Below are 17,305 nucleotides of genomic sequence, written 5' to 3' on the forward strand. Positions count from 1 at the left end.
TGTAAGGTAGAAAGTTGTTTCGACTAGCATGTGCCCTATCGATCTATTTCTGAGTTTTAAGGACAGGCATAAAACTGTAACTGTAAATCGTAGCATTCGCTATAAAAACAAAATGCGCTTGGTGCGGGCACTGGTCTTTCTCATATTCCTCTACGGAGCGGAGACATGGTGCATGAAAAGCTGCGATAGCAAAAATATTGATGCCTTTCAAATGTGGGTGTGGCGGAGGATGCTATGAATACCGTGGACTGCCAAGAGAACTAACGAGTCCATTCTAAGGGAGCTAAGCATCCGAAAAAGGCTCTCTTCTGCTGCATAGAGAGCAAGCGCGCCGTGGGCAGAACACCAGCCAGATGGTCAGATCTAGTAAGAGAAGTACTTGGTGGTAGTCTGTACCGTGCGGTCCATGCCACCCATGATCGAACACAGTAGAGGAACCTCACATGTAATCGCGATCCTCAGCAGTGAGGGAACGATATAGAAGTAGATAAATAAAACTGTAATGAGCTATGTATGCCATTAAGATATAGTTTCACTTAAAGTATGTAATGTTACAGTCCAGTTTCGATAATTAATATTGCTTCGTTTTGTATAACGAGTTAACATTCTCCCGCCCCACCTGGTGTTAAGTGGTCACTGGAGCCTATAGACATTATAAAGCGAATTCCGCTATTCATTTTTAATCATGGAAAAAGGTGGAAGTCTCAACTTTTTTTTAATTTTTAATTGCCTGAGCAGGCAAACGATCATATGGCCCAACTGATGGTAAGTGATAACGTCTGTCTCATCCTTGAAAATGAAACGTATTGCTGCTCCGCGGCAAAAATAGCAGGTTGGTACCTATTCAAGCAAATTCACAACCCTACCACGACCAATTATACAAGGTTATAGGCAATCGTTCCTGCTTGGGAAGGTTCGACAGCTGTTGTTACACACGAGAATTCGAGGACCTCTCAAGTTTTTTGATCCTTTACGCTGTGGACCTCTTAGGTTATTGATAAATATTTAATAGTAGATGAACAGTAAGTTGTCGGAATTTCTGAAGAAATAAAATTACACCTGTCATGTATTGAGAATCAGTACATAGTTGATGAAAGCTATCCTATATTCTATCTATCCTATATTCCTATCTTCTGATTTTAAAAACTGTTTTATTGAATTATTTAATTTCGTCGTGACGTTTTTCATTGCGGGAATATCGAGCAAAGGTAAATATATGAAAATGTGCCTTAGAACAGCAGTTTCTCAATTCAAATTCATAACACATACGGTAGGTATATGTGATCGTGTTTAAGATATTAATCCGTTAAACGATTGATCTATTTACAAAAGGATTGCACACGTATGACCCGTATGAATGTGATATTTGCAAAAGGAAAATCGACCTTCTGCTATTGACATTAATATTTATTTGGGTCATTTTAATCTATCGGCGTTAGTCATTTTCTACAACTAACAAAAGTTCAACAACTGTATCTTAACAAATCTCATAAATGGTTTTAGTTTTGTTTTTTATCGTTTCAGTAGCAAATTACTTCCTCATTCATTAAACTTACCCAAGATTTGTATAACTATGAGAGAACACCTTCGGTTGGGGAAACCTCTGTGTTATTATATTCTTTTACTTTCAGATAATTTCTTTGAAATAATAATCTATATTAATTTTCCAATTTTATTTCGCAAACCAGTAATCAAGTTTCTGTTCATAACAAAACAATGGAATTACGCGTTCTGTGATTGCACTGGACTGCGTTGTTCTGTTTCTTTGGCATTTGAAGTTTGGCTAAGTTTTTGCTCGTTCATTGCTGAAAGAAAATTAAAAATATCGTCAATTAGTAACAGTAGTTTACTAATACTATTATGCTAGAAAATATTATTCTAAATACATCGGATTCAAACAAAATCGATATGTGATGAGTTACAGATTGCCCATTATATGTATGATGTAGGATAGGTATGATGGCGGAATAGCACATAGGAGAAGCTTCTGGAAGATAATGGTGATAATTAAGAGACAAGGTTGTCATGAAACACAAAAAGGTTTGAAGTTCGGAGGATTTGTACAATTTAAAATCATCATACTCAAAATTCAACATGAACAGAGGTCAATAAAATTTATCACCGACAATTTTTGTGGTATCCATTTTGTATTGAGTTTATCACAATGATTCATTACCGCTGGTGGTTTTATCCTTGTTGACTGGAGGTCCTTGAAAGCCGACGACTTGGGCAAGTCTTACTATTCCCTTGTTCTCGTCAGAGCCTTGCAACACGGGGGCTGTCCTGCGAATCAAATATCCAAGATATTATAATAAAGTCATCTAGAAATGTCGGAGTAGCCAATAGATTTACTGCAGTAATAATTTGACCGTGTAATGTCGAAGTACGTGTATGGAATCAACCATGTTTGTCTTGCTTGGGTTCTTCAATTTAATACTTTTCTTTTTCTTTTTACGGTCAATCTTATATTACAATTTAATTGTATACTTACTGATAAGCAAGGATGGGTTGCTGGTATCCGAAATATTGGTTCGGTATCAGAGGGGAGCCCAGTTGTAGACCAGGGTTGGGCTGTGCTCCGGAGACCGGGCGGGAGTATATCGTTGGCGATACGACTTGACCGGACGGATCCAAGTACACAGCATTTTGATACCCTGAAATTGTTATGTTCTAATTTAAGATCACCATAATTTTGTTTTGTACAGAGTGATGGACTTAGTAAAAAACTTTAGTAAGTAGTTACGTTTTTTTTAACTAATTAATAATGACTTCCATTCACTTTACTAGTTTTCTACTCCTTCGATTTTGGAATCGATTTATTCCCATCTTATAGATATATTATATTATTATGTATAGGTAGGTATGCTTAGCCGCTTTGGCTGCGTTCAGTAATGAAAGAAATGGAATTTATTTAGTGTTTTGTTTGTTTATAGTCTTAGACACGGTTATGCAGAGCTCGACCATTACAAATTGTTGTTTAAAATTGGCGTCTGTCACCAGATTTGAATCCCAGCATAGTTATAACAAAATTGTGTTTTTGTCAGAGTCATGAGATGATTGCCATTTGATTGGTAACTAAAATACAGCAGCTATTACAATAGGCTTCTTACTGGCTACTTATTAATACAATACATTTTTTTTTATTGCCCTTGTAGGCAGACGAACATATGGCCCACCTGATGGTGAGTGGTTACCGTAGCCCATAGACCACAATGGATGGCCAAGTTGCTGCTTACCCTGAACATATCTACAGTTGTTGTATTATAAATAGATTAAGCCCTAGGCCGTGTCTAGTTCTTTAACAAACTCTGAAATCGATGTTGTAAACAATAATTGGACATGTTTATACGAATACGGGAACGTTAAGGTCTAAGTTATTTTGTTACCGTTAGTCGGGAAGCCGGCGTTTCCTTGTGCAGCCGCTGCCACGATGTAGACAGGTTGGTAACCTCCTATTGTACCGGGTCTGAAACGATTTAGAGAAACATGTTAGATTGAACTTTGATTTGGAGTACTGTTTGTTAGTACATCTATATCTATATATATAAAAATTAATTGCTGTTCGTTAGTCTCGCTAAAACTCGAGAAAGGCTGGACCGATTTGGCTAATTATCGTCTTGAATTATTTGTGGAAGTCCAGAGAGGGTTTAAAAGGTAGATAAATATGAAAATGCTCGGAATTAAATAAAAGTAACAATTTAGTTTTTCCTTTGATGTGTCCCCCGTCCGATGGATTCCTTTTGTTTGTTTTAAGTTTATTTTATACAAAAGCTTAGGTCTTTTATTTATCGATTATGGCACTACGAACTCTGCCGGGTCAGCGAGTCGTGTAATAAAAATCAAACCCGCAATATTATAATTTGCGTAATTACTGGTGGTAGGACCTCATGTGAGTCCGCACGGGTAGGTACCACCACCCAGCCTATTTCTGCTGTGAAGCAGTAATGCGTTTCGATGTGAAGGGTGGGGCAGCCGTTATAACTGTACTGAGACCTTAGAGCTCATATCTCAAGGTGGGTGGCGCATTTACGTTGTAGATGTCTATGGGCTCCAGTAACCACTTAACACCAGGTGGGCTGTGAGCTCGTCCACCCACCTACCCGTGCGGACTCACATGAGTTCCCACCACCAGTAATGTGGTACTACACTTACTTTGTATTTCTAGATAAATGATTTTTACCTGTATCCCGGAACTGGCATGTGTACTATGAAGACTCTCTGTCCGGGCAGAAGACCAGGTATATTAGGAGCTACTGGCGTCTGCAATCAATCAAATTCGGTTACGAAAATCTTTAATGTGAATAAAATGAAAACGCGTATCGCGCTCAATAATTTTAAAACCTCACCTTACGTTTACATAACATAATAAATTAAATTGTGTGTAACAAATTTTGTTCATCCAATAATTTTATAAATATATGAGTCGACTATTATCAAAGCCGACAATGTGAATTTTGGAGAATTATTGGTAAATCAGAAAAACGAATTATTGACTTTGTATTCCATTGGCAGTCACAAAACTCTTCTGAACGACATCTTAGATAAATAACAGGTTAAGTTAATACTTTATTTAATGCAGGTTTTGAACCGTATTCTTTGAAGGAGACGATTGATATTAATTTTTTTTTTTTTTTTATAAAATTAGCCGGATACATGTCCATTTGCTGATTGATATTCAAATCAATCTGTATTGCCATATCAATAACATTTTTTTGTCCAAATGCACAGATTGCCACCTTTGATAATAGACGACTCATATAATGTTTTATTTTATTTACATCGAAATACACTTTAGCTTAGTAAAACTATAGCACAAATTGAGTTGCTCTATAAAGAGAGACAACATTTAAAGCTATTGCTTCACCACTATTTTTATATTTATTATATTTCAATATTTCAAAATGCTTTTATATTTTTAATGTTCCTTCTTCTGATGTTTCAATATTCGAAATTCGATTTATGTCATCTTTATAACATATTAACCTCTTTTAAGATTAATCGTAAAGAGGTTACAAATATATAAATCTACAGTGTTTTTTACGGATGTTCCGTTATAACTACCGAACCATGCATCCGATTGACTTGAAACTTGGTATCCATGTAGAAAATACATGTACTTAATGGATAGGCTAATATTTATATGAGTGTTTGTCTCCCTACACCAGTTGCGAGACGCGTTAATGATGAGAATCTTCGTGGGGATGAGAAATAATAATGTTAATTTTAATTGACCAGCGAAGCGGATGGGTACAGCTAGTAATTTTATATATTTGTAATACAATCAAATATGTTCTTTTGTTGTTTTTAATTCTCTAGTATTTTTTTAAAATATTTCATGGACTATACAAATAAAAGAGAGACCACGGCTTAGACAGCTTGAATTTATTAATTTATGTTATTTAAATAATGGTCCATTAAAACAATGCGTTCCAGTTCTCTATCGCACGGAAAATGTAGCTATGAGTTTGGTACGACGTAATCATACTATTTATTTATCCTGCTTAAAAAACGACTGAAAATTTTGAAATGAGCTGTTATGTTAAATGTTAATTAAATTATAATCAGTGTGTGGATTGGGAGAGGCCTATGTCCAGCAGTGGACGACTGTGGGCTGTTGATGATGATGATGAAGATTATAAAAACTATCTTTGTGCGAAAGTTCATTCCAATCCATTCAGACGTTACAAGGGATCGACTAGCAAACATTCAAACATTTATTTAATTAGCTTTAAATCGCTTTGTTACTATTGTACGTAATTAACTATCTAATTAACTCTACAGCTAAATCAAGTTTCCGGCCTTAACCTGTTGTGGAGGTTGCTGGGGTAATTGAGCTCCAGGTATTAATTCCACTTCGCTGTCCGGTTCTAAGCTCTCGAGTCGCGAAGGTGCATTTTCGTGGTTAATGTTGCCGTTTCCTAAACATAAAAATAAATAGAATAAAAAAAAAAACTATTATACGAACAGTCGTCGTTAAATTGTCAAAGTTGATGATATCATCGTGGCCTAAAGGATAAAGCGCCTGGTGTAATTGTTTACGATTGACTTCCACGGTGAAGGAATAACATGATTATCGCCTTCTCCCAGTCACCTGGGGTCGGCGCAACATGGTTTCTCCTTCCATACTCTTCTATCGCATACAATTTCTTCGCTCACTCCCCTCTTACCTATATCGTCTTTCACGCAATCCATCCATTTCTTCTTAGGTCTACCTCTTGCTCTATGTCCTTTCACATTCATAGTTAACATTCTCTTACCAACCTAATTTTCATTTCGTCTCATCACATGTCCATACCATCCCAAACACGCACTTCTCAGCTTCTCTGTTACAGGTGTCACTTTCAGACTTCCTCTAACATATAAACCAAACCCGCAAAATAATAATTTGCGTAATTACTGGTGGTAGGACGTCTTGTGAGTCGGCGTGGGTAGCTACCACCACCATGCCTATTTCTTCCGTGAAGTAATAATGCGTTTCGGTTTGAAGGGTGGGGCAGCTGTTGTACTGTACTGTAAAACTGAGGCCTTAGAACTTATGTCTCGAGATAGGTGGCGGTATTTATGCCGTAAGTGTCTATGGGCTCCGGTAACCACTTAATACCAAGTTGGCCGTGAGCTTGTCCACCCATTTAAGGAATAAAAAAAATATGTTTAGTGGCTTTTTGCTTGGGTTTTCGTTTGGGATTGAAATGAAATTATTCCATTAAAACTCGAAATTTACCTCGCTTTTGTTGTGGTTGCTCGTAATACTGTGCCGATTCTGGATTCTCCAAATAATAATCGAGTCTGAAATATTAAAATTAAAATTTGGTAGATTGTTTACACTGTACTAGGGGCTTAGCCAGAGTGGTATCTACTAACGTTAAGCGTTATAGGATAGTACAATGGAATGGAAATAAGATGGACTACATGACTTTGCGTTGAATTATATCTATATCTCATATCAGTGTTATAAATAATAATTTATACTAATCTATAATACTATTATAAAGAGAAAATATTTGTTTGTTTATAGGCTCCGAAACTAGTGAACCGATTTGAAAAAGTCTTTCACTGCTTAGAAGCTTACTAAAACTCCAATAATGTAACCCAAGGAGTAAAAAAATTACTTAAAATATTGTTTACATCGCGTGCGACGCGAAAACTATTGACGATAGAATAAAATAATGCACTATGACTTTGTAGAACACATTATTATTTACAAAAAGTGTCGCGTCTGCATAGGTCTGACTACTATAGTTATGCCGCAATAAGTGTTCTTTTATTTAAAAAAATAAAATAACGTCAAATATTGTTTACAGGGAAGCCCTGACTCAATAAACTCACTCACGAAAATTAGGAAAATAATAATATAAAAAAAATAAAAAAATAGATAAAGAACAAATATTATTTAAATGAAAATAAAAGTTCATTAAAATGATAATATTCAAACTATCCTTACAATTTTCTATCTTAGGAACCTGACGCAATTATAAGGGTTAATGTGTGTGTATTATAATTTTTTATTATGAAATTTTTATTAGAGACCCGAGCGAAACCGGAGCGGGCCGCTAGTAAATAAATATAAAGAAATATGTTATTTTTTGTACGTTATTACAAAGTTAAGACGTACACTGTATGCATTACTAATAAAAATCTTACGTTACGGACGTTTGTTCCTGGTTAGGGTACCACTCCGCATCGTCCCATAAGGAACTTCCTTCCAAAAATAAATTCTGTAAGCGTTAATGCAATGGACTGCGTTTGGAGTTACCTCTGAAACTTACGTGTTTATCTGCGCTTGAGCGTGCTGTGGGTAGCCGTGCTGGTGGCCCGGAGGCGCAGCACCTACCGCTATGCACACTGCAGCTAATGTCAGCTGAAATACATTGCTATTTCAATACCTCAGGAAAATAGATTATCCATTAAACATATCTTTTTTACATATACAAACTGACTCTTGTTTTTTTTTATTGCTTAGATGGATGGACGCGGTCACAGCCCACCTGGTGTTAAGTGGTTACTGGAGCCCATAGACATTTACGACGTAAATGCGCCACCCAACTCGAGATATAAGTTCTAAGGTCTCAGTATAGTTACAACGGCTGCCCCGCCCTTCAAACCGAAACGCATTACTGCTTCACGGCAGAAATAGGTAGGGTGGTAGTACCCACCAGTAATTACGCAGTTTGATTTTTATCACACGATGTTTTTCCTTTACCGTGGAAGTCAATCGTGAACATTTGTTAAGTACATATATTTCATTTGAAAAATTGGTACCCGCCTGCGGGATTCGAACACCGTTGCATCGCTAGATAGGATTGCACCGGACGACTTATCGTTTAGGCCACGACGATTTCTTGCCGACGTTTATGTCTTGTTATTAAATTTGCGTATCTTAATGATATCATGAAATAAACGCTGTTGTCCACATTGAGGTATACGAAAAATACGAAATATAATAAATAAATATAATACTTATACTTGGTATGTTGCTAGTAACTGTCTATGACGGTTTCAAAATTAAATGCTGGCTGGTATTCGAGCAATCAGATCTCGAGCTTAATTTTATTTAGAAAATTTTGTTTACAAGCATAGCATAACCTTAACAAATATAGGCAAAGCTTATTTTAGAAATATTTCAATATTGACGACAATTATACAGAATAATCGATATTCGCACATCTCGATTCACGAATCGATACAGCTTCGATGATCTTAATTGTAATTCTAGAAAGCGTGCCGGTGAGGACCTTCGACCTAGTCCTCTGGAGACATCTGTATTTCACTCATGTAGTATTACCACATAGCTTCAACGAGTTTTGATTGATTTATAGTATTTGATATATTGCATACATCATCGGGCCCTATATGATAAAAAAATACTATGTTTATAAACCAGATGCCTAAAAACTAATTGTATTTTACTATTTAGTGTACCTATTGCATTGCATTGCATAGGCGACCTCATCGACGAAGTCTACAAATCGATCCCCACTAATTAACACAAGTTTGGAAAAAGGGTCTATTGTCCAAAATAATTTAGGAGTCCCTGGTAATTTGAAAGATTCATTTTCTGAAATAGTAATTTGAAAGATTCGCCAATTCATTACTATATTTATTTAATCTATTGATTTGTTTGTGTCTTGTTATTAACTTTTGTGGTGATCTAGGTGGTAAGGACTATTCTTTCTATCCGTGATCACGGTGCTTTTAGCAGCTCAGAAATATCGAGAGTTTGATAAAACTATAAGTTGTAGTATGAGCCGGTTAAATTAGATGTTGTTTTTAATATTTATGCTTTATTTTACACTAAATTTTTACCCAAAAAAATTTGTATTTTAAATAACATCTAAATATATAGTTTGTTGACAGTAAGCATTATCTATTAAGAAAGATAGATATGGAAAATATTAATATTAAATACATTAAAAGAAGAGGCGAAAGAAAAACCACGTTTGTTTTTATAAAAATGAATGTCATCTATAGTCGACATTTTCTAGTCTAGTCATTTTAATTAAATTTATAATAGTACAATTTTAATTTGTTCATTAGTCGACAGCTATATTTATTTATTATATATATGCCATTACACTTATCGAATTAGTATATAGTTTTAATATAGTTTCGTGGAAATACATTTTCAATATGTTTAAGGGAAATGTGCATAGCAAAAAAAAATAATCTAAAATATATAATTTAAAATATCAAATTTACTGGTGGTAGGACCTTATGTGAGTCCGCACGGGTAGGTACCACCACCTTGCCTATTTCTGCCGTGAAGCAGTAATGCGTTTCGGTTTGAAGGGTGGGGCAGCCGTTGTAACTATACTTAAGACCTTAGAACTTGTATCTCAAGGTGGATGGCGCATTTACGTTGTGGATGTCTATGGGCTCCAGTAACCACTTAACACCAGGTGGGCTGTGAGCTCGTCCACCCATCTAAGCAATAAAAAAAAATTATGTAAATAAATGATGAAACAGCATTTTTTTTATTCGTTGCTTAACGAACTTTAACTTAAACCTAGTTTCCCTCATCATATATAATAATAAACATTACTATAACGTATTGTTGTATGTTGTTCGCGTCGATACTACTTGCATATATTAACACACATTAATACGTAATTTTGTTTGTTTGGCGCCCATGGTGTATGTCATCTTATATTATTGCATAAACGTTCAAACCTCTTTGGACTTTGCAATGACCTGTACAATTGAGGATCATGACATTAAGGAACTTTTTATTTTTTACTTTTTTTATTGCTTAGATGGGTGGACGAGCTCACAGCCCACCTGGTGTTAAGTGGTTACTGGAGCCCATAGACATCTACAACGTAAATGCGCCACCCACCTTGAGATATAAGTTCTAAGGTCTCAAGTATAGTTACAACGGCTGCCCCACCCTTCAAACCGAAACGCATTATTGCTTCACGGCAGAAATAGGCAGGGTGGTGGTACCCATCCGCGCGGACTCACAAGAGGTCCTACCACCAGTAATAACCACCAGTAAAACTGTTTAGAGTTTAGCGTGTTCCAGGTTTTCACTTACTCCGGATTACTTTTAGTCTGTAATTATTTACCAGATTTAAAGGTCGTATTCACATTAGCGTGAATACATTTGACAAATAAGTAAATATTTCTAACAAACAAACAGTCAGACAAAGCTTAAAAAAATTGCGGCTTTAACTCAAGGATACCTTTGTTTTGTTGTAATTTAATTCAACCAGACCTTTTAATTATAGTAAATTAAAACTTTTTTTATTGCTTATATGGGTGGATGAGCTCACAGCCCACCTGGTGTTAAGTGGTTACTGGAGCCCATAGACATCTACAACGTAAATGTGCTACCCATCTCGAGATATAAGTTCTAAGGTCTCAGTATAGTTACAACGGCTACCCCACCCTTCGAACCGAAACGCATTACTGCTTCACGGCCGAAATAGGCGGGGTGGTGGTACCTACCCGTGCGGACTCCCAAGAGGTCCTACCACCAGTGATTACGCAAACTATAATTTTGCGGGTTTGATTTTTATTACACGATGTTATTCCTTCACCGTGGAAGTCAATCGTGAACATTTGTTGAGTACGTATTTCATTAGAAAAATTGGTACCCGCCTGCGGGATTCGAACACCGTTGCATCGCTACACACGAATGCACCGGACGTCTTATCCTTTAGGCCACGACGACTACTAAACATCATTGGTTATCGGGGTTGTAGATATCACACCATGAATGTCGTTCACTCACAAACTCAATTACGTACCTACATAACGACTTGGACAAAACGTGACCCTAAATATAAAATTGTGTATATTTCAAAACATTCCTTCAGAGTCACAGAAGTAAGTGCGTTGATCCCCAATATAAAAATACTGTTAAAGTTGAATAAACTCTATTTTTCGTAGAAGATTCCTACGTTCATAGTTCTAATGGTCGCTAACTTGCAACGTTTAGTTCTGAATGCGAAATTAGCTCGTAATAATTCCTATTCGTGTAACATTTGAGATTTTAGATAATGCACGACGTTATATAGTTAATCGTCTCGATTCGAATCGTATAATTAGTTTGGTTTTATTAAAATATGCCTTACATAATCATGTTTTAAAATACATAATACAATGACAAACGTTTTTATATTAACGTATTACTGATTTATATTCAATGAATTGAAACTTGTGTTGAAAACAAAACGAGAAAACAAAAAGCCCAAAAAAGGTGAGTTTTGTGAGTGATACACTAGAAGAATCTACACACCAAGCGACTCTATATTATCAGCGTTTAAATCTCGCAGGCAGTTCTTTAGTCAGTTTTAAAAATTCCCCATTTGAGTATTTCCTGACTATATAGATGCATAGCGTCGCCACAATGATAATAATTGTTCTTTTCTCAGTGCATTATCTCAAAAGATATCAAATTAATGAAACAATCGTTAAAACACGAAACAAAAAATTATCATTCGACATTGAACTTTCTAATTATGACAAGAAAACATATTTTTTAATATCGATGTGTGTCACAGGATCTCACACTTTATGCATCACCCGAGTAAGTTTATAATCTACTAGCTGTACCCGTCCGCTTCGCTGCGCATTTAAAATTGGCATTATTATTTCTCACCCCCACAAATATTCTCATCATTAACGCCCCCGCAACTGGTGCAGGGAGTCCAACACTCATATAAATATTAGCCTATCAATTAAGTACACGTATTTTCTACATGGATACTAAGTTTCAATTCAATCGGATGCATGGTTCAGTAGTTATAACGGAACATCCGTAAAAACCGCTGTAGATTTATATATTAGTATAGAAGTATCTATATATTAATACGTGAAGCAAAAACTTTGTATCCCTTTTTACGAAAATTGCGCGGACGGAGGAGTATGAAATTTTCCACACTTATATAGAATATAGAGAAGAAGTGCACAATGCTAATATTTTTTTTAAATAAGGCATAAAAGATACATTAAATCAATAAAAAAAACATTACTCACACTACAGACCATGTATTTGACGCACACACGCATGCATACTATTTATTGTCAAACTTTTGTTCTTGACGTCTGTGGTCAAATTGAGAATAGATTAAATATTGTTTGTCTTTGTTAATATTTTTATAGTGTAGTCTTGGCGAAATTTGTGATTATAGAAGTATAAAATACAATCATAATAGTGTACAAACTTAAAAATTCCAATTAATTATAATCGAATTTCGACTACTGCGGGACCTCTAGTAGATAGGAATATGTTCAAACTATCTTTTATTTCCTACACATAAAGATGATTTCGTAACTCGTATATACTCAGCCTCGCTCAATTTAACACAAATCCCATGGCAATTTGATTGCGTTTGACGGAAGGAAGGTGCCTGCTTATTAGTATGTCGCTGTCGTTTGAACCTTCACCTACATGTGTGGCCGTAGGAATAATATGACGCTTGCAATTGTCTCATACGTAACTTTAATTGGATAGGTGTGTGCCCGAATTAAAAAAAAAAAACGTACTTCAAGCTATAACTGAAACCGCGGACTTGTATTTACGCGAAGAAACTATTTCTCTGTTTAGCGGAATTTACCACCGAAGATCCGGCGAGAAACTCAGTGGGCTGCCCCAAAAACTATTAAATATACGTGTAAATTATCATAATTCCCATAAGTTATTACTCTTGTCCCTTTCGTTCCCGAAGGTCCCAAAGCCCGATAGAGTGAACGTTGACCTCGTAGCAGATGAAGCTTTCTTTCAGTGACGTCACTAATTATTTTGTCGTAGATGTCGTTTAAGATTGTAGTAAAGGAAAATATGAGTCGTCTATTATCAAAGGTGGCAATCTGTGCATTTGGACAAAATTTTTTATTGATATGTCAATACAGATTGATTTGAATATAATCGTCTCCTTCAAAGAATACGGTTCAAAACCTGCATTAAATAAAGGTTAATACTTAACCTGTTATTTATCTAAGATGTCGATCAGAAGAGTTGTGTGTGTGCCAATGGAATACAAAGTCAATAATTCGTTTTTCTGATTTACCAATAATTGTCCAAAAGTCACATTGCCGACTTTGATAATAGTCGACTCATATATTCTACAGTTGTTTACTGTTCTGTCTTACCCAAAGTAAATACTATGAATATTTTTCTACCAGTAACGAAATGTATCCATTTCCCTAATTTCGGATCAAATTTAACAATGCAGTAGGTAAGAAAGATATGACGGGGGCGCGTACTAGTGTTTTTTTTTTGCTTGGATGGCTGGACGAACTCACAGCCCACCTGATATTAAGTGGTTACTGGAGCCCATAGACATTTACAACGTAAATGCACCACCCACCTTGAGATATATGTTCTAAGGTCTCAGTATAGTTACAACGGCTGCCCCACCCTTCAAGCCGAAACGCATTACTGCTTCACGGCAGAAATAGATGGGGCGGTGGTACCTACCCGTGCGGACTCACAAGAGGTCCTACCACCAGTAATCACGCAAATTATAATTTTGCGGGTTTGATTTTTATTACACGATGTTATTCCTTCACCGTGGTAGTCAATCGAGAACAATCATCGTATCATTAAAGTCACTGAAGTGATTGATGATAATGATAGTATTTTTTTCAGCTTTCGCGAGTCTACGACATAATTTAAATAATTTATTATTATTATTATTATTGGGTCTGCACGATTGAGAGTGCTCCGTGACCACCAAAACTGCAAATATATAAAATTAAAATAAAGAAAATAATATTCGTCGGACATTGATACCCTTTATCGTATTTAAGTCATCGTGGCCTAACAGATAAGACACACATTCGTGTTGAGCGATGCACCGGTGTTCGAATCCCGCAGGCGGGTACCAATTTTTCTAATGAAATACGTACTTAACAAATGTTCACGATTTACTTCCACGGTGAAGGAATAACATCGTGTAATAAAAATGAAACCCGCAAAATTATAATTTGCTTAATTACTGGTGGTAGGACCTCTTGTGAGTCCGCACGGGTAGGTGCCACCACCCTGCCTATTTCTGCCGTGAAGCAGTAATGCGTTTCGCTTTGAAGGGTGGGGCAGCCGTTGTAACTATAATTGAGACCTTAGAACTTATATCTCAATATGGGTGGCGCATTTACGTTGTAGATGTCTATGGGCTCTAGTAACCACTTAACACCAGGTGGGCTGTGAGCACGTCCACTTGTCTAAGCAATAAAAAAAAAACACTGTTTTATTGTTTTATGATTTAGGTAAGGCCTAACTCAATTTCAAGGCTGTTAAAACGCTTACGTATCTCTGCATGTAAATCAGTTGCTTTATATTTAGTTTCCTCAAGCAAAAGGATACCATCAGAACAATTCGGAATACAAGACCTGTTTCAACAGATTCTCCTATCTATTTCGTGAAATCTGTTGAAGTTACAAACATTTTTATGAGTAGTTTTGTTAATGTCCAGTGAACGGACAAATATCTTGTTTGATGTTTTGTGAGTCATAACGTTTGTCCTCAACTTAAATGTTTTCGTGGAGAAGTCAGAAAAATACAATATATTGTATTTAAAAAAAAAGTTTATTAAAATCGATGTAAGCTTTGGGTCTTTTTATTGGCGTGCATTACTGAGGTCCCGAAAAACCTATCAATAGATCAAAGTCTCAATTGTAATGTTTTGTATTTGTACCACCCTTGAAACCGGAACTCTTGAAAGCAAGCCCTCTACGTTTTTGATACGGAGTACAATCTTGTACTAGATTTATAGGTTAAAGAGAAGAAAAGTAACTAGACAAGAGATTTTAATAATAAAAATTATTACTTGCTAAAAACAAATAAAATATAAGAAAACCTACTCCAACCATATAAAATAAGATTAGGTAGTCGAAGTCAATTAGATTCTGCAAAAGTCAATAGAAAAGTGTCATCCATCTTTTCAAATAAAGAAGAATTATCAAAATTGGTTCATCTAGAAAAAAGTTCTGTGGTAACACACATAAAAAAAAACTTAGTGAAACTATTCCTCTTTATGAATTCAGTCAAAAAGAAGCTCCTATATCAGAGGCTTAGAATATCGCCTTCACATGTTCTATCACTTGGACTTTTGCTTTACCAAACATAACCATAAATTGTCCGGAACCTCCCATACGTTGTGACATTATTACGACAAATTGTGTCACACGCATGCGAGCAGGTGCACTCGTTACAAAACTGAATGCTTCTTAAATTGTAGTTTCCAGTAATTATATGGGCACCGACTCAAGTGGCACTTGCGGTAACATCTTGCGAAATCTACCAGCATATTTCCGGATTGCATGTTTTAATGTCACTTTATTCGGACTGCATCTATGACAATCAATATGACACACGCCCTTGTTCCTACAATAAAGTTTTCCTTAGTAATGTTGAGTTTGATTTTAGTCATTGAACTCAAGCGTTAACAATGATTCTTTTTTTTTTCTTCTAATATTCTAGTTGTAGTTTCCACAAATGAGTTACAAACATTGTGTAATATTTATTGGGAGCCCTGAAATAGTGAAATAAATATGGTACTGACGATACGAAACCCAGCGTGAACCCTAAGAAGGTCTACTAAGAGTTTGCAACTATTGTTTAGGAATTAATTTACGGTTTTGATTTTACTGATAGGTACATAACAGGTTTATTTAATCCGCTGGCTTGTTTATGAAAATATTACTGTTATAACAAAATGAATAAGAGAAAAATCGTGGAGTACTACTTAAAGGAGTCCACCTAGCCAGCAGCTAAAACAAGATCAATTGAGACTATAAGTTGTTTGAAGATATGAAAAATGTGAAGGGTAGACTTCTTATCTCTCGAGACAAATAATACTAAAAGTAATCTTCCAAAAATGATATCCTTAGTAATCATTTTAGTAATAGAATTTACCCATGTGAATTTAGCTACACAATAGTAGAAGAATAAGAATGAGACTTTTATTCGAAAAATCGCCTTTAAACAAATTCATCATTATTTATTGTTTTTCTTGTTGGTTCAACTTAAGAATAATTCTAGAACAATAATTTAAAATAAATCTTTATAAATATTAATATTAAGAAATTTTGAACAATATCTAGTAAAATGGCTGGAGTAAGTCAAATCCAATGACATTAGTGCACTTTACAGTCATCGTAACTTCGAAAATATTTTCTTTGAGTCTGTGAATAGAGAAACTTATTAACTTTTCGTTTATGAAAAATCATTTTTGACACATTGACAGAAAAATAAAAACGGGATTCGTCCTTAATTAAATTACCAATTAAATTTAATTTAATAGTCAGTAAGTAAATTCGTCCTCAATACCCCAATTAAATTTCATTTAATAGTCAATACGTAAATTCGAAATTGGATGTGCTACAAAAACAAATTTATAAAGAGAACTTACGAAAATTCGCGCCATATTTGTTTGCACACACACGAGTGACGCTGTAAACGTCGCGCGCTCGCTACTACGACAAGGTAATGGATGCGCCGACACGCGCTCGCTCTTATATCATCGCATCGCATCGTTCATTTATCGAGAGTTAGGCTTTAAGGGTAATTTCGCATGGAAAATATCTAGAAAATTAAATCAAAACCATGGATATTACGCATTTGGGGACATCAAATGGATTAATCAATAAGAAATAAAATATATCGTTGACAATAAAACCTGTAGATGGGAAACACTGTTGTAATGGTCGTCTTTCCTTAAAATTCCCCGCGTGGGTACGTTAAACACAAATTCTTTGTATTGACGTCTATATTTTGTGATAATTATCTATTGCTATTTAAATCGCTAATGTATGTAATTCTTGTATTGCATTTGTTTTAATTCGTTCGTACAGTTTGGAG

The 17,305-nt window shown here is 35.5% G+C and overlaps 1 protein-coding gene across 1 annotated transcript; it reads right to left on the reverse strand.

Moving 5' to 3' along the window:
- Positions 1-1,658: 1,658 nt before the first annotated feature.
- LOC110386854 (uncharacterized) lies at positions 1,659-16,990 on the reverse strand. Its single transcript, XM_038019070.2, has 9 exons — positions 16,857-16,990; positions 7,767-7,858; positions 6,722-6,786; positions 5,806-5,918; positions 4,181-4,260; positions 3,387-3,466; positions 2,492-2,654; positions 2,177-2,283; positions 1,659-1,805 (listed from the first exon to the last, which is right to left on the reverse strand). Exons 1-9 carry the CDS (start codon positions 16,869-16,871, stop codon positions 1,723-1,725), a joined length of 798 nt encoding a protein of 265 aa, XP_037874998.1. The 5' UTR covers positions 16,872-16,990; the 3' UTR covers positions 1,659-1,722.
- Positions 16,991-17,305: the final 315 nt, after the last annotated feature.

The sequence above is a fragment of the Bombyx mori genome, chromosome 22 (assembly GCF_030269925.1).
Source record: "Bombyx mori chromosome 22, ASM3026992v2".
NCBI lineage: Eukaryota > Metazoa > Arthropoda > Insecta > Lepidoptera > Bombycidae > Bombyx > Bombyx mori.